The sequence below is a fragment of the Harpia harpyja genome, chromosome 2 (assembly GCF_026419915.1).
Source record: "Harpia harpyja isolate bHarHar1 chromosome 2, bHarHar1 primary haplotype, whole genome shotgun sequence".
NCBI lineage: Eukaryota > Metazoa > Chordata > Aves > Accipitriformes > Accipitridae > Harpia > Harpia harpyja.
The window spans coordinates 29,530,052-29,555,642 of NC_068941.1; the positions used below are offsets into that span (position 1 = coordinate 29,530,052).

General features: G+C 43.4%; 1 protein-coding gene across 3 annotated transcripts in view; it reads right to left on the reverse strand.

The window, feature by feature from the left end:
• Positions 1–298: 298 nt before the first annotated feature.
• Positions 299–25,591, reverse strand: part of LOC128135310 (transmembrane protease serine 11E-like) — a 51,086-nt gene continuing 25,793 nt past the window's right edge. The window contains exons 3-13 of one of the 3 annotated variants that reach the window (XM_052774140.1): positions 21,924–22,071; positions 20,512–20,620; positions 12,600–12,723; positions 11,326–11,441; positions 10,830–10,897; positions 9,089–9,252; positions 8,053–8,091; positions 5,536–5,716; positions 5,044–5,309; positions 4,026–4,168; positions 299–3,611 (exon numbers count right to left, since the gene is read on the reverse strand). In XM_052774140.1, the coding sequence (XP_052630100.1) occupies positions 3,450–3,611; positions 4,026–4,168; positions 5,044–5,309; positions 5,536–5,716; positions 8,053–8,091; positions 9,089–9,252; positions 10,830–10,897; positions 11,326–11,441; positions 12,600–12,711 (1,251 nt within the window). In that variant the 5' untranslated portion in view covers positions 12,712–12,723; positions 20,512–20,620; positions 21,924–22,071 and the 3' untranslated portion in view covers positions 299–3,449. Of the gene's footprint in view, positions 3,612–4,025; positions 4,169–5,043; positions 5,310–5,535; positions 5,717–8,052; positions 8,092–9,088; positions 9,253–10,829; positions 10,898–11,325; positions 11,442–12,599; positions 12,724–20,511; positions 22,072–25,591 lie in introns of those variants that run through there. The other 2 variants (XM_052774126.1, XM_052774133.1) reach the window with 2 other exon arrangements.

Consider the following 25,591-nt stretch of genomic DNA (forward strand, 5'->3'; position numbering starts at 1 on the left):
AATAAAGAATGCCTGCTTTCTAAAACTCCAAAACAAGTCTTCGAGAGTTTCTTCAACTATCACAGGTGGGTAAATTCTGTCCAAGTCTGGATGGCCTTCTGCTCTTCTAACAGTTACGCTCTTCTTCCGGTTATGCTCCTCTAACAAGTCAGTAAAACCAGATGGTTAAGGCTACATAAAAGCCAGTACATAAATACATGGTATAGGATCAGTGTCACATGTTCTAAAACAGAGGAGTCCCCAGCTTACATCTGTTTACCATAACACAAGAAATCAACAAGTACATGAAACAGAAGGGAAATTTTTAACAGGTTTTATTAAATTTACATAGAAATTATATTCCTGTGTGTCATCCATGATTGTATAGTTACATACATCCCATTCTGCCTTGAGTGAAGATGTTAATTCCTATGAAAACATGGCTGAGAAGATTAAGCTTGTGGCTTCATAAATAGGTGAGTCTGCAGCTTAAAAAAAATACAAATCTGCAAAGCCACCTAAACCAAATAAAACATTTTGGCTGCCTACATTGCTTCAGGTTTCCATAATTTCCCTCAGGAAAAGCCAGACAATGCTAACATCAGTGTAGTTTTGCCACAAGGGATTCAGACCTATCACATCCGTCTGCACCAATGTTCCCAGTGGATGAGGGGTGTTCTTTCAAGCGCTCTTCTTGACAGTCCCCATTTATACTGCTTTGCATCACCAAGAGGCCTCAGAGCATGTAAACTATATCGCTTCCAGAAGAAACTGGATCAGAAGACTTGTTCCAGCTGCAATCAGGAAAACTCCACAAGGCAGTCCAAAATAAAGGCTCCCAAAACATACACCATGTAGATGTCAGGTCCTCTTCAGCCCCACTCCTCCTGGCTGCACTGTGCTGGCACTCGGCATTAAGGTGGATCAGGTACTGTATCTCTCCAAGTAGATGCTCAGAACTGGTAGCTCCTTAAGCAAATGACGAGTTCACTTTTTCAGGGTTGTGTGCACCACTTTGGAAAATGATATTTACTGCAGCCCTTGATACAGAGCAAAATGCTTAAGGCTTTCTGATTTTGTACCCCAAATAAGCACAACTGGAAAGTTCACAGATGCATAATAAATTTTTTGGACATCTACTTACCTGTTTTGGGGAAACAGTGAGATAGCTGGCATTTGCAAGCCTAAAAATATTAAGTTTCCAAGTTACAATGAAGTCCAGCAGGATAGGGAAACCATTATGCCCTTTGAAAACCCAGGAATAAAGTGCTTTGGGAACTGGAAATCCATGGCATCTTGTAATGATGCTTTTCTTCATGAAGATCAAATTTTATTCACTGTCCTGGTAAGACAATTGCTACCAGCAAGACTAAAAATTTGTATAAACTTGTCATACATCACACTAAGCTTCCTCTACAAGCAATATACTTCAAAGCCATGTTCTTAAGGGACTAACATGAGACTTGTTGGGCTCAGGCCTACAGAACCACTCTGACACTTTTTACTCCCTATGTAGAAATTAAGCCACCAAGTTTTGTTTCTGAAACTCACAACATTCCACAGGAAAAGTTCCCTGAGAAAAAATTTTTTTAAGTGCTAGGTTTCCTGATATACACAAGTATAGAACACACAACAGCTGCAGACCCTTTGTCTTTCACACAGACCTTCTCTGGGCATCGAAATATTCTATTACCTCCAGTGAGGCTCTAGAAAAGCATGGTTCTCTATACTGGCAAGCAGCCATATCACAGGATGCGTCATCAAAATACTTCTGTTAATTCAATGGATTGCTGCTCTGTTCGGCAGCATTTGCAGTAAACTGCATAGTCCAGAGGGGAACCCCTGAACCGCCATTGACTATGTCAACTGACTTGTACTCAATTTGGACAACACTTTGATCCTAAGACTGTGATCACTGAGGGCCTGTTTCCCCAAAATCTTCTAACTATGAGCATGCCGAAAGCCTGCTGTTTGCCTTTTCTAGCCTGGCATTAAGATTCTTGCTTGCTTGCCATGCTGGACCAGCTCTGAGTCTTGGCAGTGTGGCTGGTATCTCCTTTGCTGAGTTCTTTCTCTTCTGACCATAGAGGGAAAAGAGAGCAATTGAGTGGCTCATTATCTAGCAACTAAGACCACAGCACTTGCTGTTGTCAGGATCAGCATCCACACAGAGTGTTGGAAAGAGTCTGCAGACACACCAAGGAAAGCATCCTCACCCGGAATAGGCGTGTTCTGCTGCTGGGGTTTAGAAAATGTTTGAGATCTACCTGGCAGATGGAAACATAGGCTCCTGAACACATGAAGTCGAAGAGAATACGAAGTTTGTGTGGTCGAGATCAAATGAGTTAGCTATGGTCTGGCAATGAGGCAGAGGCAATTCTTACTTCCTGACAGAAGAGAGAGATCTTTACATAACATTACTGGGTCAGTCAGAAGTTCTGCTCTGATCTGAAGGAGACAGGTATTTCCACCATAACACAAAAGCTTGCAGAAGATGCACGTATTAAATTATAAAGACTTGAGAACAGCATTCGCAAGAATAAGCAGTTTTAGAGGGTTTGGGGGTTTTTTTTGCAATGGTCATACTGAGATTTTTACAATCCTCCATCCTGCTCAAAAAGCCAAGGACTTTTATTCAGAACAATAAGATCTGGAAAGTTAAAAATGGAAATTAATTCAGCCAAATACTCTGATATGACAACAGACTGGTATGAACGTGAAGTGGTTTTTAGTCTTAAGTCCAGCAATCACTCTCACAGCAAATGCTGTGGCAGGGTCTGTTCATATGAAGCGATGAGCGGGCATACATATACTTGTTCAAAGAAGGTGGACAGAAGCTGGTGTTTTCCACTGATTCCTTTTTCAGGACAACACAGCAAGGAAAAATTCTCTATTCGCTTAAGTAACAGTCCGACGTGATATTAGGAACCAGGACTTCTCTAAGCCATCTTCCTTTCTTCATTAGAGTACGCTCCCTGGAATGAAGTGGGAAAAAGCTCAAGAAGAATTCAGAAGCGCAGCAGTGTTGGAGTGAGGGGCTGGATTGTAGCTGATCTACAGATAGATGGGGCCTCGGGAGCACACAGCAAATGGCCGGGCCACTTTTTAGTTATAACTTGTGTTAGATGCTGGTAAATATGATTGTTTGGGCTCAAACACTTTGCCTGAGTGTAAAAGTAGGGGCCAAGACATTTGGCCACAGAGAAAAAAGGGTCAGTAGATTGCATATAGACAAAGGCAGTTGTCCCTTTGACAGAGTACTTCCTGAGCAAACAGCTGTCACGTGGATCACGTCTGTTCCTGTCTGGCTGTAGGCTAAACCAATTTCAAGTCCTAGACCACTCCAAGCTTGCTAGCAGTTGATACATGGCCACAAGCTAAGCCAGCAGCTGTTTAGAGGGTAACCACAGAGCAGAATGTGTCAGAGGAATAGCCGCATACAGCCCACAAAACTTGACCTGCTGCAGGTGTCAGATGCCCGTTTTGGCATTGATCCAGTTTCGATAGTAAGTCACTCGCGTGTACACTCCTGGTTTATTTGGCTTGCCACATTCATCTCCCCAGCTCACTATTCCCACAAGATACCAGATTCCTCTGGAGTCTGCATGCACCAGTGGCCCACCAGAGTCACCCTAAGGAGAAAAATGTCAACAGGGAGGAACAAAATAAACAAGTGTTCACCTCACTAATGCAGCAAGCCTCAAATTGTTCTGTTACAACTGACAGATGTTTGTCTCTAGACCACAGCTATAATTCAACCTCCACACAGTTTACTGACAAGACAGAGGCTGACAGCCTGTGTCTAATTCAGTGTCTCCCACTCCACACCCTCACATCTGTATTCTCTCACATGTGCATTAGATATAAACCCCAAGCACTTAAGTGCAGACTTGAGCCCATGAGCCATGAAGCTCGCTATTTACATCTGTCAAGATACTGTACCCCATAAACTTAATCAAGATTCCTCAAAGTATATTGTATTTCTAGGAAACATCACCTCCCACCCCACCTATTTCCTTTTTACTGTTACCTATGAAGAGACTTACCTGGCAGGCATCCACCTGCCCCTCCAAGTATCCAGCACACAACATTCCAGGTGTTATCGCTCCACCGTACACTTGTCTTCTATTACAAGTCGCAGTACTTATAATTTTCACTTCTGCTTGTCGAAGCTGATTAACACTGTAGCCTAGAAGGAGAAGTGGCATCAGAATTTGCAGACAGGGTATGCAACCTAGAACACTCAAGAATTAGGAGTAGCCAGACTTTCCTACAGCTTTTCTGCCATTCCAGGCAATGAAGGGAGCTACCTAGACGATGTCTCAGGAAGAAGACAGTTTTGTCCCCCCTGAAGTTGTTCACTTGTTCTCCATCTTTCATCCTCACCAGATGTTCTTTAGCATAATGGACAAAGGGATTTTTGTACATGTTTCAGTGTTGAATTCAACTGTAGGCTACAAGATATGTCCTTGATATCATTGGAAAGACCCATTTAGTTAACTGCAATGCAGCTTTGGACAATCACTACACCCCTCAAGAGTCTAGCATGAAACACAACCTATATAGTTCAATGGTTCTCATAAGCAGATTTATAGTCCCATCAACTCTGACCTCACTGGCATGGACTAATTTGAATGAAGTTCACTCAAGTCATAGGATGAAGCCTGATTTATGACCGAAGAGAGAATAACTGATGAAAACTGTCATGATACATCTATGACAAAGCTGAATGGAGAAAGAACTCAAGTCAGAGCTAAACCCAGAGGGACTGGGCCAGTGGGAACAGAGAACAGAATATATTCAGCCAGCACAATGCATGCAGCAACAAAAAAAAGCTGCTCTTATTCCTGTACGGCTAACCTGTAGGGTCTTTCCCCCATATTCCAATCCATTGACCAAGCCAGAAAAAAAGCAGCAAACTAAGTCCATAAGTGTATCATTAGCACATCTACCTATCAATCACCAAGTCTAAGGAGCCCAAAACAAACAAAAACCCCCATAAAACTAACAGCAGTCTTCTCAGATACATGTGTGACAAGGCACGGGAAGGCAAGAGACACTCACCATCGTTCTCCAAAGCTCCCCAACCTGTGACAAAACAGGAAGTGTTCTCTGGGAAAATATGAGATGCTTCAGGAAGACAGACACTGTGCACATCACTTGTGAACTCAATAGCAGAGGCAAGTTCCACAACAGCTACATCATATTCATGATCAAGGACAAAGTCATTGTATCTTTCATGAATGATAATTCTTCGGACTAATTTTTTCTGTTTTGGAGGTCTTAGCAGAATTCCAAAGCTGGCAGTCCACTTCCGAGGATCTCTTCCTCTGTAAGATATTTGAGGTTATGTCACAGCCACACAAAACAAGATCCGCAAAGGAGCTTAGCTCTCCATTTAAGCATCAAAATGCAATGTGGCCACATTTGCCTAAGGTACAGAGAAGAGCCAAACTTCATTATCATTCAGCAGATACAGATGTTAGTGGGCCGTGAAAGGTCAGAGCACCCAAGAGTCCTAAAGCCTGTAGGATCAGAAAGGTGCTGATGACTTACCCTCTAAAGCAGTGGGCTGCAGTCACTAGCCACGTATTACTGATCACCGATGCACCACAGCGATGGGTCCCATCAAGCTGAATACTAGCCTGCCATGGCCATTCCCCGTCCTGTGCACGCTGCCCGCCAATTATTCTCTCCACTCCTGTGAAGGAGGATGTCTGTCTTCGTATTCCACAGCCTGTCAAAGCAAATGCAGCTCTGCTTTAGCTGATTGAGAGAAATCAGGCTGTTGCTTTCAGAAAGGACCTCATGGCTGCAGGCACAGGTGTAACAGGGCAGGGGTGTCAAGACACAGCCTTCATCTAAAGCAGTGCCTCCAACAGCAGGGAAACCAAGTGTCATGGTCACAAACATCTCAGGATAGATGTGGGGTAAACAAGTTTGGTAGAAGAGTCACTACTTTTTCCATTAAGCCAGTTTTCAAACACACAAGCCTGTATGTGCTCCCATGGGAACTGAAGGCAGTATATCCGAGACCCTGTTTATTTTCCCCAGTTGTAACTGTTTACCTAGTTAAAAAAATTATTGCCTCTACAAACCTTGCTTTGTTTGATATTTGACCAGAGCTGTACAGAGGTGTCGTGGTTTCAGCTGGGATAGAGTTAATTTTCTTCCTAGTAGCTGGTACAGTGCTGTGTTTTGGATTTACTGTGAGAATAATGTTGATAACACACCGATGTTTTAGTTGTTGCTAAGTAGCGCTTGTCCTAAGTTAAGGATTTTTCAGTTTCCCATGCTTTGCCAGCAAGCAGGTATACAAGAAGCTGGGACGGAGCATAGCCAGGACAGCTGACTCGAACTAGCCAAAGGATATTCCATACCATATGACATCATGCTCAGCATATATAAACTGGGGGAGCGTTGGCCAGGAGGGGCAGATCGCTGCTCAGGCATCGGTCAGCGGGTGGTGAGCAATTGCATTGTGCATCACTTGGTTTTTTCTTGGGTTTTATTTCTCTCTCTCTGTTATATTCCTTTTCATTACTACTACTACTACTATTGTTATTATTATTTATTGTTATTGTTATATTTTATTTTATTTATTAAACCGTTCTTATCTCAACCCAGGAGTTTTACTTTTTTTTCCAGTTCTCCTGCCCATCCCACTGGGAGCAGGGAGGAGTGAGCAAGCAGCTGCGTGGTGCTTAGTTGCTGGCTGGGGTTAAACCACGACAAGAGGGAAAGGTAACATACATAGCCATTAGTGTGTCTGTGCATACAGGTACACACACAGATTATTAGGCACAAAGACATGCACTGATAATTGACCTAAGCATTTACATTCATATAGCTTTTATAACAACGGCATGTAAGTTTCATCTAAAGACTAAACCTCTCTTGGTACTGTATGAAAAAAAAGAACATCTTTAATTTTTGGTTTTTTTAAAAGACTTCTTAAAAATTGAGTATGAAAATACTGAGGAACCCCCACATAAACAATAACCACACCAGGGCAGCTCTAGGGTTTAATACACACATCACCACAAAAATATGCGCAAGACAGACACTGCACATCACTTGTGAACTCAGTGGAGGCACTCTTCCCATTATTTGTAACATCCCACCTGTATAGCAAAGGCAAGACCGACATAGTATAGCTTTAAGCGTCACAGAATTGCTGAAGACTAGTTTGTAAAAAACCACAAAACCAAACAAAAAACCCCACCCACAAACTAAGCAAACAAAGAAAGGATTTTGTCAGGTCACCTCCAGGTCAGCCTTGACCACAGCAACAAAAAAATAGTGTCCTCTTCCTCCAACAGTTTACTTACAGCTACTGTGCCAACAGCGGTCATGTATTACTCAGCTGAATAAAGTTAGATCCAAACCAGTTAATTCTCAGAGTCCATTTAAAGATGGAAAGCTAACATTGAAAGGCTCCAAGACCATGCAGGGGACTGATATAGTCCCCTGGGAGGGGACTTATACTCTCCCCCTGTTTCCAGAGGAGCTTTAAGACCTCACGAGGGAGCACAGAACAGGAGAGGAACCGAGATCCTGCCCCTCTCCAGGGCTGTGCCACTGCCTTGCTCTCACTGTGGACAGCTCTTCTCCCTCTCCCACCCTCTGGCCTTTCCCACTTTCCAGGCATATCGCAACATTTAGCTCAAATCTGACAGACAACTATTGCCAAACCCTTCTGCAGGGAGGAGGGGGAAGAAGGGAAAATGGTTTTGGAAGGATTCCAGCAAGAACCTTGGCCCACAGCAACTGCAGTCCTTCCACAAAGCTCACTAACAGCAGCTCACCTACATGCCACTACTTCCCATAACCAAAATTAAAGCAAGTGCTTCCCACAACCAAATCAGAATGCCTGATTTTGCAAACACTACAGAGCCAGCCTGACTGCAAGAAAATGAGCTGACATCTTCCCTGGCTCATGCACTGTCTACCACTGTAGTATCTTTAATAAGTTATTTTTTCAACTTGCGTCTCAAAAGCGTAAGAATCTTGTAAACACAAAACCTAGACCACTATGTCCCTGGACCTTTTCTATAAAACATTTGTACTTACAGTTGTTTAAAAGGTTATCTCCTTTTTCCTTATTCAACTCTGAAATGAAAAGCAAACACCACAGTAAATATATCTCATACTGCTATATGATCTAGCAGATTACCTCCCCGTAGCCAGCAAACACAAATTAAACAGGTTGCATTGCTGCATGGAGTGACAATATGATAAAAGGAGTAATTTGCTCTGTTGGAGAAGTTCAGTTAAGCCTCCGTTCCCCACTGAAAGTGCAAGGCCAAAGGATACACCTTTCTTGCCTTAGCTTAGAGCTAACAAAAGCAGCAGATGACTGCACATAGGTCCAGGTAACATCTACATGTGCTGGCAGCTGTGCACAATACAAACACCTACATGCATTTTTTTCAGGTTCAGTATTATGGCAAGGTGGTCAAAACAGTCTTCAAAAATCATCAGTGCTGGGATTGACTGGAGGTAAACCGTAACGTTACCGATTTCTTTCCTACAAAAAACCTTCTGCCAGATTCTGAAGGTAACCAGCGACAGATTCATGGGAGTGGATTACTGCCCAGCGAACCTCACAGTTTTGTTGTGAACACTTGCTATAGCAATCTGTCAAATAAGCAAAGGAAATGGCAGGGGGTAGAGAAGGGAACCATCTCAGCCTTGCATTTTTTTAATAGCTTGAGGACTCTGCATTTCAGTACCTGGTGATACAACTTCTTGTCCAGTTCACTGTGTGCCTTAAAGTAATCTGTGAACCCATGGTCACAAAGTTGGGCCTTTTTTGATGAATTGGGCAGGGGGCACTATCTCATTCAACAGAGCTAGGTACACAGAGAGAGCCTCTGATGCATAGAGGAGAGCTCACACCATAAATCAGTGCCAGTATGCTTTAGTTCTTTTCATGCTACTTCTTCCAAGTCACCGGGCTGTCAGCCATAACACACAATTTTGAGAAGGCAAAAGAAGAAAACAAGAATAGCCCATATTTGCATATCAAAGTGAAACTCATTACACTAAGAACAGCAAAGTATGAGGAACAAATTCCAAGCTAAAAACACAAACCTAAGGCACTTGCCTGTGAGTCTAAGGGTAGACTGGTCAACATTCAAGAATGTGGAGCTTGTTTTCAGCCTTCTGCGTAACACACTGTTGACGTGACCCCAGCTCATTGCCTTACTGTCAGCTGAGGCAAATTTAAATACCAGAACAACAGATGCAAGCACTCCACCAGGATCTGGGCTGCAAACCAAAAAAAACCAAAGTCATGTCATTCTCTCTCTGCCCAATTATCCTCTTTGTTCTGCTTTGCAACGTCTACCTCCTTTATATGAGAACAGGTCTGGTCTGCACAGATGTATAGGACAAATAGCATAGCTGTGCACAAGTAAAGGAAGATGATGACATGTCAGCAGGCAGCAAAAGACTTGGTTCTCACTATAACAATGATAAGAGGGAATTTTCTGGGAATTGTTATAAGCAGCTGAGAAGGAGAGATCACTCCCTTTGGCTTCCATGCAGCTCATAGTCAGTAGGACACAGATGGCAGTAGGAACAATACAGCAAGTTAAAACCATTCAACAGGTACCCAACAGGCTATTCCTAACAGCCATTCAAAAGACCCAGTTTAGCACCACAGAAGTTAAAAAGGTCTCTCGGCAATTCTTTCCATTTAAGACACTTGACCATTTATTTGCCAGTTAGCTTCATTGTATCTAGAGACAAAAATCTCAATAATTTGAGTTATCAGAGCAAGGCATGATCACTTACTGTCAGTATTAAATATTGGGCCCAACACTTTAGTCTAACAGTCTAAAGGAAAACCAACTGAAGCCTAGAGGGAAAGACAGCAGAGATGCAGCTAGGCTGGTCCAGTGCCTAGTTGCACAAGGTATCTGTAGTAAAAACAAGCTTGGAAGAGACACACTGTTTGCTCAACCTAAAAGGTGTAAAGAAGTTGCTTGAATTTTAGCTCCCAAGTTCTGTAATTTCAGTTGATATACAGTATGGAAGGCTTGTGGAAGGAACCAGCAGCAGAAAACAATGTAGAACAGTTTAAGGCAACGACTCATTCCATCTAGAGCCAGGTAAGGGCAAAAAAGCCCAGAAGTGCTGTGAAGAAGGACATTTGTAGGAAGTCTGGCATTCTTTGCTGTCTAGGGAAAAATATTCCACAGCAGAATTGAGCCTTATAGAAATACAACTCCAAACCAAAGTAATGTGAAGAAGAGGGAAGTGTGGGTCTTATCACTGAGAGTGGTACATAATTACTGCAGAGAGGAAAGACTTAAAAGCTCTCACACAGGACCTTTATACCTGTACGTCCCACGTGCCTCTTTCCCTCAACTCTGTATCCAGGTATCTCAAAGGGGAAACGTTTATTCCTTTAGACCTTTTCACTGAGGGAAGAGAATACTCACCTCCTGCTGTACACCATGCAGAGGGGTAAACACCAGCCTGAGCTTCCACAGGAAGCATTAAGTGGAATAAAGAGCTAACTCTGCATCTCTCAAGTCTTTAACTAGTAGTGGAGACTGGGATGACCTAGTAATTCAGTTACTGCATCACAGCCACAACCAACTGGTGTTCAGGTAATCAATCTGCAGAAGTATAAGGCGAAATTTCTCTTCCTTGCTGACCTCTGAAGGTAACTGAGCCCTCAGTGTTGTAAGCACCGGAGAGCGACAACCAGCCAAGACTTAGTCATCCTGCTGGTGTAATCCAAGCATAAACAACCAGGCACGCTCCATATGGTCAAGAGGTAGGAAGAAAGAATATTTATCACATCCCTGCTTATTCCTGACCTTCACATTACTTACCTTAGACTGACAACATGGGACCTGAGGTATCTTTTTCTTAGAAAGGACCCCTTGAACACTGCAGATATCTGTTAAAGAAAAAGAGTGTGTTAGAATACACCTGTAATATGTACATGTTCTCAAGCTATAACAGTCTCGTGAACCTCTGAAACACTAGAAAATGCTTTCAGATCTCCACCTCTACACCAAAGCTACCGCTAAATTTCCATCAGAGGATGCAGAACCAAAATAAACAGCTCAGTTGGCTGATTTTGCTGTCCCTTCTGCTCTGTGGGTGCCTGTTCCACCCCAGGGCTGCTGGAACAAACAGCACCCGTGCTTACCATCTGCTTGTGCAGTCAGCAATGCATCTTTAACCCACTACAGCAAGGTTTGAAAGGTAAGACCAGCCACATAAGGATGAGGCACAATCACCTCTGACTCTTTATTTCCAATCACACAACTGCAGGACTCTTCACCATAGGTCAGGCAGAAACAGAGAAACAGCTTAGCTTACCATGGTTTCAATCTCTTGGCTCAGGTGCCTGAACTCTTCTGTGGTTTGCCTTTTGTATTGAGGGTCGTACTTGACATTGGTGATTAGGAAAGATGCATTGTAATATCGATCCTGATCTACAGAGGAGAAGAAAAGGAAAGGTGGCTGATCTCCTTCAGTAGAATTCAGACATGCACAGCACCTTACAGGGCATGGCACAAGTAAGGCTCCCAGGCTCTGGCTGTGAACCTGTCAGCTGTGGAATTACAGCTTTAGCAGCACTTTGGGAAAAGGGGGCTCTGGACCATCTTGTTGCTCCATGGACCAGCTAGGGGCTCATTTCTACTTTGAAGACCATCCCAAGCAGCTCTAAACTACACCCGCTACAACATTTTTCTGGGGACCATCTTCCCATCAGCCTGAGGTGAGCACAGCACAAGATACACCAGCCCACATATGTTCCCTCTGACTCAGTAGACACACTCACTCCTCCCTAGCTGCACTCTGGCATGTCCCTGCCCCTCTGAGAGGCAGGTGGCCCAGCGCTGTTTGCATCCATTCAGCAGTCAGATTAAGTTTAAAATCTGGCTCTTCCATGAAGGGCAGAGAGAGGTCCCATTATGCAGAGTTAGCAAAAAGCAAAGCTAAGCTGTAGCTCTGCCACTGCTCTGTTTAGTGTCCTAATGCAAGCCACGGCCTCGTCGACTCTCCGTGAGCTGAGACAGCAACGCAATTGGCTTCATCCCAGGAAGAAGGCATTTCAAAACCCCTCACACTGGTATCTCAGAGACTGGGAATGGAACGGCTTGGCTTCATTCATCCACTACCAAAACTGGGCCCTTGGCAACCAGGACCGACTCCTGGGTTCCAAAATGCCTAAACCTCTGCCCTCTCTCTCTCTGGAATAACCTCAGCTAGAGGTGCCAGGTTCAGTTTCTGAAAAAACCCTGTTCAAGACCAAGCTTACTATGCATAGCCTGAATACTAGCCACACCCCTGGCTTACACAGAAGACTGCTAGCCTTTGATTAACCATGGATACCAGTAGAGGCACCAGGGCAAGACAAGAAACAAAGAGAGGGACAAAACTTAAATCCCTGCTTCAAGTGAATGATATTTTAAGTATTCTTGCAGGTTTTTGATTCAGTTCAGATCTTGAATAGGGTCTAGTAAGTTCTCATGCGGATTCTATACCAGGGGTGAATTGTATACCTAAATCATCAGGCAAGACCACAGTAGCAAGTGAAACACAACAGATTCCTGAAGACTTGTGGCAAGTCTGAGGGGTGCACTTACCATGGCACAAAAAAAACGTAATCAAGCCAATGATGAAGGCTAAGCCTACTATCACTGACACAACGATGACTGCTATCTTCCATGGTTCTATACGCTTCATTGCTCTCTCCATCTGGATCACTATCTGCATTGAAGAAAACAACATGGAGAAATTCAACTATTACAAAGACAATAGCACATCCCGCACCAAATCATACCTGGCACAGCTTAGCTCAGCTGACAAACCTCACAGAATGAGGTAGGTTGGGGAGGAACTCTGGACCCTGTGGGTCTGACCTGCCCAAACCAGATCCCACTACAGCAGCTTGCTCCATGCTTTGTCCAGTCAAGTTTTTAGTATCTCCAAGGACAGAGATCTCCCAGTCTCTCAGGAGTGCTGGTCCAGTCTCTGACCACTCTCATGGCAAAAGCTTTTTCTTTATATTTAGTCACAATTTCCAGTGTTCTGACTTGCCTCTGTTGCCTCACATGCACCCCTGAGAAAAGCCTAGAGTTGTGTAGGTATTGCTAGTAGAGAAAATTTCCCACAGATTTCAAGTGCAGCTGACTGCCCACACAGGTGCTTAAACTGAATATAAATGTAATAATTCATGACTGATGAAATAACTTCTGCAGCAAGGATACTCCAGGCTACCAGAGATGCCATATAACATACCAACTAAAAATAACTCAAAGCTGTATGAATAGTAACATTTATTGATCCCTTACAGGGTTTGGGTTTTATTGCACCAAAACCACACATACATTGTAAGAGACTACATCCTGTCTCCTGCCAGACAGTCTGTCAGAGGGGAAGGAAATAGCTGCCCATGTGTAAATGTGATATGGCAACAAGACCCAGACTTGGTGCTTGCTGAAAGTCAACAGCAGACCTGTAAAAGGGTTGGGAACTTGACTCGCACATGGACAAAAGCGCATAAGCCTTTCTCCTCCATTTACGTCCTCCTGTGCAGCATTAAGCAAGAGAATATTAGGAAAACTGCATTTTTGTGCATGTCCTCAGTAGCTTTGTTGTAGGATGATGCAAAGCCTTAAGCACATTTATTTCAGATCCCCAGTAATTCCACAGCACACTATGTAGTAATTGTTGTCATGCCACGCACCGAGTCTCTACATCATGGTCGGCACTAGTAGAGGGTAGCAGAAAAACACATGGGATAATCTCTCAAAGGTGCCTCAAGTGACAAATGGCAGCAGCCAGCTCTGGGGAGGAGGGACTCAGCTGGCTAGTCACCATGCTGTTTTACGCCCACTGATCCATGTTTGTATTGCTGTGGACCAGACACATTAAATGCTATTTTCCCCCTTTCAGGCCTACGGCACAGCCATTTCTGAGCAACATCTGAGAAAACAGGGGCAGAAGGGCAGGTGGAGAGAGTAAGTCTTTCCAGGTTTTCTGACTACAAGGTGGCAAAGAAGAAGTCACAGTGAAAGCAGAACAGGATACCAGCAGAAGCTCCATCTTAGGAAATGAGCTGAGGGAGCAGATGAACAGTGAAGGCAAGGGTATGATGCACCAATCCAAGACAGCAAAAGACAATGAAGTGGTGGGAGAGCAGAATGGGGTTATACGCTCTGCCCTGAGGGCAAGAAAGCTGAGCAAAGCTACAAGACAGAGATGGTAAGCATGGCAAACCAGAAAAGAAAAAAAAAAAGGATAGAGCCACAGAGGAAGCAGCTGAGAGGTCTGCACACAGTGAGGGTGTGCTCAGCAAGTAACAGGGAAGTTGGAAGCAACTCAGAGTTTAATCTCCTCACATAAAAGCTTGGTTTTGGCTAGTGAGAGTGCTGGCAGGTATCCCGGTCCATTGCTTAAGCAGGGAAGCAGGCAAGTTTTTACCCACTCAAACAGGTGGCATACTGGAAAGAAAAAGTTGAACAGGGTAGCTTCAGCCAGCACCACAGCTGCAGGTGGTCACAAGCAGCAGCTCAGCATTATCAAAGTACACAGGACAGGTGACGAGGATCAAGTCTTCTGCTTCAGAGTCACATGCTATGGAGAAGCCTAGTACCTCTCATTCTGTTGTGACTGCTTTATTGCGGCCAAGTTATGTTCTGGCAATGCACAGTCCAAGTTTTCTCCAAATCTAGCTGTCTCCCCACTAGACTGGCTCAGTTCCTGATGGCAAGGCTCTGCAAAACAGACTGTAGGGCAGTTGACAGGAGTCTGAAAGCCCAGGCTGGCCAAGATTACTTTCTTTGGAAACTGCAAGTTGCAGTAAGCACATAATGCACACTAGACCTCAACTGGTTCCACAGGGGCCTGGATTTCTCACCATCTAGACCTTCACTGAATACGCTATCCATTACACCCGAGGTTTTAACAGATGCAGAGATTCAGATAAAAACCTAAGACCAGTGGGACTGTCCTGCCTCAGTTTCTTTAACATGCCGCAGCCTCCCATGGATCATTCCCATCCTCATCTCACAGCCCCAGCTCATGCAACTGCAGCATACCTCATGGGCAGCCAATTACTGCCCTTGAGGGCAAGCCGCCTTGGCTAAGCAGAAAAGCCCACAATGGCAATATGCCTCTGCCCCTCCTTAGCTAGTGACCTCTCATGTTTTAAAGATTCTGCTCTAGCATCTGACTTTGTTCTCCTCACTGGGGAGCTTTTGCTCTCCAGACTGAGCCCCTGCCATCAGCCTCTATCAGACTGGTTCCTTGTGCTTCAGCTGTCCCCACCCCAGTGGGCTTCTACCTGAACGGCAATCAGAGTGACAACCCTCCATTGCTCTTGAAACAGAGAACGCGTGGCACAGCCCTGACGACACACGGCTGACTCTGCAGATACTGAGAGAACAGTAGTCTTGTTTCATAACCGCCGGCTTTCTTGAACTGTATACAGACAGATTTCCTCAAGATATGGCCTTATGCCTAAGCTACAAAAGCTTAAGACTCACACTTGAGAAATGAGCATCTCGCTGCCTGTAGGACTCATGCTCTGACAGGCAGCACTGTCCTCCATTTCAATCTGTCTTTATTTCCTTCTCATGCAAATACCAGCTACATCAACAAACACTGCCGGCACAAACCTCCTTCTCTTCCAACATTTCGGAACTGCTTGCTTTCCACAGGTCACACAGACTTGCAAGGGGAAACAGATACCTCAGGAACTGCTGCAGTGCTTGGGGAAATGGAAACATGGGATATGAGGAATAAAAACCTCCTCCACTTCTGATACTGATTTCACTTTAAATCTTTTAAAGAAAGCAGTTTAAAGGAAGTACTTCCATGTATTTTTACATTCATATAGGTAAATAACTTGTATATAGGATATACAAATTAAAGTGGAAATAATTCTTCAAACCCAAAACAGTTTCCTCCCTTTAGCACGATGCTTTCGACTTCCATCTTGCTAAGTACCAGAACAGGAAAAATCTCCTGTGCAATGGAAGCACCAAGTCTCATCACCTCCCACAGTGTACAATTGCCAGTACATATCCTTCAACTGCGATGCCTGAGTGCGGGACCTGGCTCAGCAGCCCCCCACCCCCACTTTTTGGGGGTCTATTTTATCAGCAGACATGGTAGTCACCAGTTGTGCAAAAGGGTTGGGAAAGAAAAACTCTCCTGGTTTTAGCTTTTTAGGAAATACCTAATCTTTTGCCACCCATTTCAGGAATCGGTGTGAATGCAGGGAACAGATGGTCTTGTTGGGCCCCAAATCAGCTATCCTTTACTCCTGGAAGAACAGCTCGAGTGCAGGCAACACCAAATGTGTATCGCTTATATTAAAGTGGCATATATTTCCAGTAGTGCCTGGGAGTTCTAGACTTTGACACTGCCATGCTAGGGTCTATATTCACAAAAAGCCCCACACTCACAACTAGGTCTGGTTTTGAGCCTGCCTCTGCTGAGACCTACTAGGATGTTTAGTGAAAGGCCATTCTTGTTCAGGTTATGTCCACTCAATGCATTCAGTCATTAATCACACACATTACACCTCCAACTAGCTCCTTGGCCCCCCTAGCCTTTTTGCTATTATGCCATGGAGGGCAGGATTGTTGTGCTTTACCAGAATAACCACCTGACAAGGATTCCTGAGCCTGGGACATTCATCTCCATAGTTAAAATAGTTCAGCGGCAGGTGGATCCCGCTGTTTAGGAATCACACTTCTGCATGGTCTTCTCTGCACTCTAGTAATGAAGAAAACTCTGCTCCACCCAGCAACACTCACTGGCCGGAGAAACACTGATCCTCTGCAGTGCTAATGAATGCAGAGGTAGAGACAATCTCGTTGCCTTCAACCATAGATGCACTCTTTCTTTCTTCTTGTGGCAAAGAGGCACTGCTTAATAGATAGGTAATCTCAGAAGACCCCCAATACCACAGGTGTCTGTGTAGATGCCTTCCAGTCAGGTGTTTTGTACAGCCTCACATTTCTTGCTTCCTTATGCCACACACTTTGATATTTTCACTGCCCAAACTCCAGTAAGATGCGAATTAACTCTCAGGGGAGCAGCCTGGGAAATTCAGGTAACACCAATGCATTCATCCTCCAGCATGGATGAGGATAACTTTCATTCCTCAAGAGTAAACCTTAACAAGAGATCAGAAGCCAGACTCCAGCAGGAGACCTCGAAGGCCAAGTCCTCTCTGCTCTGAAAACCACCTCCTCACAGTCTGTATCTGGCAGCTTTCAGTCTGCAGTGAATTAGTTAGAAGTTTCAAACCCAAGATCTTTTAGTTCAGTACAAAACTGCTTATCTTGGCAATACTATAGATGAACATGAGACCTCCTCCAGCAATCCCTGTTCTCATTTAAAACACGCTTCATTCCCAAGGAGCCCAAGACAATCCACAGCAGCATCTGACAATTTCATATCACAGTTCATTTGGGTCTGGAAATGCAAATTATTAAGTCTCCTAGTTTAGACGCCTTGGCTCGGAGCCAAAAAATGTGTTTTGATCACTTAAGTTATTCCATACTGAAAAAAATTCATCCAAATGAACCATTTTGGAAATAGCTATGTTTGTATAGAATTAAGTTATTTTAAACATAGTCAAGTCGTGTGTCAGAGATATTAAATCAAGCCTTGAGTGAAATACAGCAAGAAATAAAGCTACATTAATAGTTATTGGCACATTAGGAAGAAGAGTTGTACTGAAATTTTATGAAGCTAAAATTGTCTGGTCTTTCTTGTGAAACCAAGGGGAAAACAGATAGGATTTCAGGCTGGATTTCTAATCAACCCCAAATGAATTCTTTACCTTCCAACTTGGACAATTTACCCCAAAGCAAAAGACAAGCACAATACACAGGTGACAAGCTGGTTTTCCTCTCTTATCCTGTACCAAATTCCCTAAGGTTACCAAGTTCACTCACAATGCAAGTGATGAAAGTTCAGCTCCCACCTCTGCCTGACAGGGTTTGATCCACTATATTGAGCTAATCCATCTCTTCCGGTTGAGCTACTGTGCATTATAAAAAGCCTCAGTTTGAACAATACCAGAAAACTGATCAGAAAATGTCTGTTCAGACAAGAAAAGCAACTGTACTTTATCAAGTGTCCTAAGAAAAGGCCCTAGACACTGGGAACAGCAGGGAACAGCTACCCTGTTCTGTTTTACAGATCTACCCTTGACATTTTTTGATTTCTTAAGCTAAGCCCTCATAGCACCCCGACCTAGATTTGCTTTTAGATGAATCTAAACCATGTTCTCTGGCACCAGCTGTTTACTGAAGGTGTTTTGCCATGCTCTGCATAGAAGAAAACATGCAACCTCTTCTATCTGATCTGTTGCTGTCTTCCAATAATAAATTTATTATTATATTTTTTATTAGTATACCCTAGCTCACTGATATTCCAATACTCTCAGAAGAGCCAGTGGCAGAGCTTGGGTTGCACATCTGCTGATGCGGGTTTCTCTACATTTATAGCCATGACAAGTTTTTCCATTCAAAGATGGATTCGGGCATAACCCTACAATCACTCTTCCTAGAAATGGGACCTTTCACAAGACAACTGAACAGACTAATCTGCTGGCCTGGTGAGTGCAATTTGAAAATCCAGGCTAGGTCCCTGAAGCTATCTGCCTTGTCAGGGGGGTTGGGAATGGCAGCAACTGAAATATGTCTGGCTTAGTCCAGGAGTCCTGTAGCAAAAGCACAGGGCCACATAGCAAGACATGCTAATTCCACTCCCACCTTTGCCACAAGCAGTCACACCAACCTAACACTTCTCCACTGTTGTGGCATACTCAGGACACACGCTTCTAAGAGAATGGGACAACAACCTCTGTTACATTGGGCACTGAAACAGAAGCAGCTACTGCCTGCCTAAGTACTGCAAGACCCTTGTCTGGATGAGGTCAGTTACCTACCAGCCTCGATCACTCAATGTCTGATATCTCCCAAAGCAATCCTGATACAATGGAAGACTTCCAAATATTGAAGGGATCTGCTGAGGGAAAAAAACGTGTGTGGTGTTCTATGCGTCACGCTGAATCAGCTTGATCTCCCCACACCCTCGAACATCCCACAAAAACAGTAGGTGCTGCATACCACCCCTCTGCAGTCAGATAAAGCATCACTAATGTATTTGCCACTTACTAATTGTGCTCCTCCCCATAATCATCCAATTCTACCAAGGTTTTGCTGCTTCCCAGGAGCACACTTCAGCTGGGCAAAGACAACAGCTCCAAATACTGTTCTTGTCATTTGCATCAAGACTCAAGAGCAGCATTCAGTCTTTGGGATGTGTTAACTCAGAGCTTACCAGTAACTATATCCGTGATGCCAAAACGCTGCTCATACAGGCTTCCCTGATTATCTGATCACCTTTGCAATCAGCACAAAAGGCTTGTTGTTCCTTAGTCTCTCATCCATTTTGCATACAGCTTTTTGGAGGTTATAAGCTCTTTAATTATTGGGATAGAGCTAGCGTCCTGTACTACTACAACAGTCTGTGGGACATAACTGTAACGCTGACAACTGAAACATCCTTGATCAATAATGCATCTTTCTACAGCTGACTGCCACAGCCAACATTTTGAGAAAGACTCCCATGTTCTGAAATAAGCTTTAGTAGAACTAGGAGGGCTACTCACTACATAAGGACTTTACAATCTGCATGAACATGCAAGAGGCCATCCCAGTGTAAAGGAAATATTAAGTACATGGCCACCGATTGCAATCTGCTCAGGATAAGGTTCTGCAACTTCCACATCATCTTTACCTCTCAGATTTCTACTTCCAGCTGCATTGGTCATAGACAAGTATCTTATCCTGTTAGTTTGGCAATCCCAGAACATAGCAGTAGATGTCTGCTTTTCAGCCTTTGAAAATAGCTCTGCCCACCTCCCTTCATTCTGCTTTGGTTGAAATCTGTTCCAGAAGCAAGACACTAAACAAGCAGTTATAATCTTTGTGGGGTTTCGGTTTGATTTTCGTTCCAAGGCAGGGTGGGTGAAATGGTCTGGTGCCAGATTTGGTGCGTTTCCAAGCTGATTCTGCACAGATTAACGCTTCACTGGTTGCACACAAAGCCCATGAAAATAAAGAGCACAAGAATTTACTTTTACCTATTTTACTCTGCTCACCCTTTTATACCACGCTATTAGCTCAGCAGTTGTGACTGCAACACATTCTAACCGCACTAGCACAAATGGCAGATCAGAGTTGGGGCGCAGAGAGATGACTCTCGCCTGCTCCCCCACTGTAACCTTTGGTGGCCATAGGCCACCTTGATTTGTCACCATACCATGCTGTAGAGGAACCGGGGAATTCTCAGAAAACAAATGCATTTTGGGTGAGTAGAAAGGGTGAAATATCAGAAGGATTACTGATACATGGAAGGCAGCTCAAATCAGAAGCAAGCTCAGAGCTAGTGCTATTCTGCCCTATAAATCCACGCACGATACTGCCCAAACTACCAAGGAGCAAGTCAGAAAGCTGCGGCACTCACCTCTGGCTACCGCTGAGAGGTCAGCAAGAAGCTCTTCTGTCTGGGAGATGCACTGTCCCGAATGCCACAATGCAGTGTGCAGCATCTCAGCATAGACTTGTGGCTTTATCTCCCGAATTAGGAAAGAAAGGAGTCATAGGCAAGTCAGAACAAACAAGTCCAGCAAGTCTCAGTGACAGAGGCTTACCCAGTAGCATGATTCCTCCCCTAAAACAATAACAATACACTTCTTTCATCACACCTTTCATCCAGGAATCCTGAAGCTTTTTCAGAGCATTAACTACACCCTGCAACACCCCAAATCAGAAAAGCCATGAAAATTTTGCAAGGACGCAGAGTTTATTTCCTTCTTTGGTATAATTAAAAAAAAATCAGAAATTATGGGCAGGACCAATGCAGAAAATTTGCATGTTCTAAAGAGACAATGTTCAGTCCTAGGCCAGATGCAGAGCTGACATAAATTGATGTAGATTCAGTGGCATGTGCCTCTTGACTCCCTTGACATTGGTCATTTGGCCAGACAAGAACTTGCCCCCATAACAACAGCTACGTTCAAGTTTGTCATTCTTCTTTACCTCCTTAGATGTTAATTCTAATTGTGGCCACCTAGCCACACACACGTTTCTGCCCTGGAAAAATTCTTCCAGGTCATAAACATTTGTGATATAAATATTTGCAGGTTGTCTAGATAAGCATTTCTACTTGTGCTAGTTACAGCAAGTTAACCGGCAAGTCAATTAACACAAGCACAAACTCTAACCTAAAGTAGCATTTCTCAATCTTTTCTTGGGAACCCTTTTTTCAATTTTAAGTGTTCTCAGTTCCAAACTTACTAGAAGATATATATGCCCACATATATACACACAGATTTGTTTCAGAAGGCAAATAAAGAAGACAGAACATCACAACAAGATACCTGTGGCACATACTGCTTTGCTGCAATGAAGTTTCTAACATCTAGGGACTCTTTTCCTCCACCTTAATGACCTTCATTTGACCCCTCTACAGCTCAGGGATCACCAGCTGAGTAACACACTGATGAGAATACATCTTACATGGCTGGAGCTCTTCTCTCTACCTTATATCAAGTCCATAGCCAAGTTACAGGAGAACTGCCTTTCTGGGAAGGCCAGCTTCTTTTGAATGAAACACAGGCTAGAGATAAGCCTCAGCTTCTCATAATTTGGATTCAGTCAACATCTCAGCATAATTTGTTACAAAACACAATGAATACAGTTGCTAATGACGCATATAACATAACTGCTTCTCAATACTTCAACTGGAAGCTGTGTTGCCATCCCATATAGAACATTTCCATTGAGTCAGTCCAGACGTGCAAGAGAAATGCAGTCAGAAGCCTAGCTAGGGGGTTACAACTTCCATGGGTAAAGTATCAAGTGTCATATGATTACCTGACCCATGCGTAGGTGGTGCGAAGACGTATTCATTCCAGGCGGCCCATGATCCTCAGAGATAGAGCCCTTCCTTGTTACTTGATCATGGCATAGGTGGAAGAAAGCACAACACAGAGGCTTCATGGCAATCTCTGAACAGTCTTACCTGCAGGTAAAAAACCTGTTGCTGCTTAAGGAAAGAGGTTGAACTGAGGAGGCTTCTTAGGACACTGAAAAGCTCTTCCAGCCCTAGTTTCATGGCAGGAAGGCACCAAACTGATGTAATAATCCTGGTCAATGGTCCCCTCTCTGCACGAGGTGTCTGTGTATATTCTTGTACTGACAATACTTCCCTGGGGCAGAAGCCCCAGCTGAGAAAAAGGGACAGGCAATAGCCATCAGCGGTTCAGTTACCAGGTACCTAACAGGTTTGGCTCCTGATTCCAGAGGTGGTGTACTGATGTGCCTGCTAGTGCTACACTGACAAACTTCAAAAAAAGCCTGGACAAGTTGGGAAATGCTGGGAAGGAGGCAGGGGTTGTGGTCCACCTGGGTACCACATAAAAGAAAGAAGAGAGATTCTGGAGGCAGAACGTAGGATGCCAAAGACCAGGACCCCCATCACAACACATGGTGAGGAGGCAAACTCTCAATGCATGACTAAAGCAACAGAGTAAGGAAGAGAGGCTCAGGCTCATCAGGGACTGGGGAAGCTTCTAGAGTAGATTGAGCCTAGGCAAAGGATGACCAGATTTCCACCTGAGCTGAGAGGGAAACAGGATGTGCACTTCAAATCAGGAAGATCATACAGGAATTTCAAACTGACAAGTAGGAGAAAGCAGACTGGTCCACACAGGATAGAAGTTGACAAAAGTCAAATAGTAAACAAAAGCAGTAAAAAAAAAAAAAGTAGTCTGATATGAACAGGATAAGCCAAAACAATGCTTTCTGTGTTTCACAGAATTCTCTAAGATAATGATGGCACAGACCCAGAACGCTCACCTTAAACAAGGACATGGACACAGCAGGTATAAAGGAAACGTGGTGGCAGGAAGGCAATGGAATGTAGAAATCCCCGGGAACTATTATTTCCAATTATTTTAATTACTCTGAAGTAAAATCTTTACATTGACCATTCAGATAATACTAGATTTCTAGATGCTGTGAATAACTGTTTCAGGAACAGGCAGCTAGGAAACCCACGAAATGGGAAGCAACTCTTGATTTGGTCCTGACCAGTACACACAATTGGTTTACTATATTTCTGCCGTGTACTTGAACTATATCAGCATCAGATTCAACATTTCTACAGACCTCCAAAGCCAGAAGATCAACTATTCTCGTGCTCAATTTCAAAGACAGTAATACACAGAGACACACAAAAGTAGAAAAATCAATGAACCTAAAAGGGGAACCTTGAAGAACTGCATGTTTTCTGGAGACAGAGTGACTATTTCAAGACATCATGTTAGTCTCAGAGCAAATGCATCCTGTCTGTCAAAGAAAAAAAGCCTTCAGGAAACCTAAAGCTAAACATAAAGGTATTTTAAAAAAAACAAACCCAAAACCAAACAAACCATTGGGAACAAGAAAGCATACTTCAGAAAAGCTGGAAAAAAAAGACAGATTTATAAACTCAGGCACAAACTGAAAAAAACAAAAACAAAAACAAAAAAACCAAAAGTTAGGGAGAAGCATACCAGAACCATCTAGCTAATATTTCTTGGGAGCAAAGTATCAGTATAAGAAACTGGGGTAAAAGCCAACGACAAAGTGATCAAGATCAGGTAGAACTCAACCAGGGTGAAGGATGGAAAAACTGCATTATTGATGATGGTATGCAGCCTCTCACCCAACACTACTTTATTGCCAGAAGACCAAGCAAATTTTTCCAAAAAAGCATTCTAAAGCAAGCATGAGGAACCTTTGACAGCGTAGTATGATATACAAAATGGCCACATTAGCACAAGCAACTAAGTAATAAAAGTAGCTGGTGTTTCTATAAATACACTATATAGGGTAGAATCATCACAGCTTTTGTACAGCAAAGTGCTGGCTTGCAAATCTACCTCAGTTCCTGAGCAGACCAACAGCTGGTGCATGAGGCAGATCTGATTGATAATGTCTGCTTGGATTTCCAAAGGAAATTAAATAAGATCTCTCACAAAAGCCTCTTAAAAGATCTGAGCTGCCATGGGATATGAAGGCTTGAGATGGAAAACCACTTAAGAGAGGAAACACAGGAAATAAATGATAATGCTTTTTGTGAAGGCAGGTCACTATCTCACAGGAATCTCCGCTATATTCATAAATGGTCTGGAAAAAAGAAATACTGAGACGACCATCATCCAATGATAACTGTCTACCCATGCCAATAAAGAGAAAAACTACAACATGCTGTAGAAACATTTCATAATATTGAGATACTACGTAATAAAACAACAGATGAACTTCAGAATGAAAAACTATAAAGTGACACACATACAGAAAAAACAGCCCTAACCTTACCTACTAAGTGTCAGGTGTTGAGTTGGTTGGTTATTCTTTTCAGGAGTAAGATTGAGGCAGAGTGTCCTATGAGAATATCAACTCAGGAGCAGTCAAAAAAACCAAGAGGAATGCTAGAAACTACTTGTAAATAGAACAGCAAATAGAAAAGCAAAAAGGGAACAAACTTATATCACAACATTAATCTACATTACGCCTGTATCCTGAATACTGCGTTAAATTCTGGTCCATTTGCCCATCTCAAAGCTGATACAGAGGAACCGTAAAAGGTCCCGAAAGAAGGAGCACAGCTGATCAGAGGAACAAAGCAGCTTCTATGCACGGGATGCCTGAACAGACCAGGATTCTGCAACCTAAAAAGGTATGGAGGAAGAGATAAGGGTCTAGAGAGTAATGTGTGGAGTAGTGAAAGTGAACAGGAAAACACTATTCACTGTTTCTTCTCATACAGTAACTTCAAACAAGAGCAGCAGGTTTAAAACAAGCACGAGAAGATACTGTCATATAATATACAGGTAAGGTATGTGACTCCTTGCTGCAAGGTATGTAAAATGTCAAATATTTTGCACATTTGAAGGGAATAATCACTTTTCTGGAAGAAAATTCCACACAGAGCTCTTAAATACGATGATTTCACCTTTGTGATGCAAGAATTTCCTGACTCAAATCAGTGGAAGTTTAAAAAACACTCTCAGGAAGCACCATAATCTAACTACTGTGTTCTCATCTTCCTAGGTGTCCTCCACTGACTACTCCACAAGTCTCTAGTTCATTTAGCTGCCAGACATTCCTTCATAGCAATAATGAAGTATTATTAATCCTGCGATAGAACAACAGCCAGCTTGGGATCAACGTTTTCCCCGTGTGTCTCCTGAGCAAAATGTGGTCAGACCTGCCTAGCTAGATCAGTAGCCACAGGAAGGATGTATTGGTGTCCTTGCTCTCAGGCAGTTAAGGAACCATGGCAGCCCTCTCATCAGAATAAGTTCAGTTGGAAGGGTCCTACAATGATCATCTAGCCCAACTGCCAAGAAACTATAGGCACCGTGTTTCTCAGCACTCAACAGCGCATTCAGCTCAGGTTACAGAGGGAGCTTGTGCTTTGCAGCAGCATGCATTCCTGGCTGCAGATCACCCTATCTCTATGGTATCTGTCTCTGAAGACATCAGACTCCAGA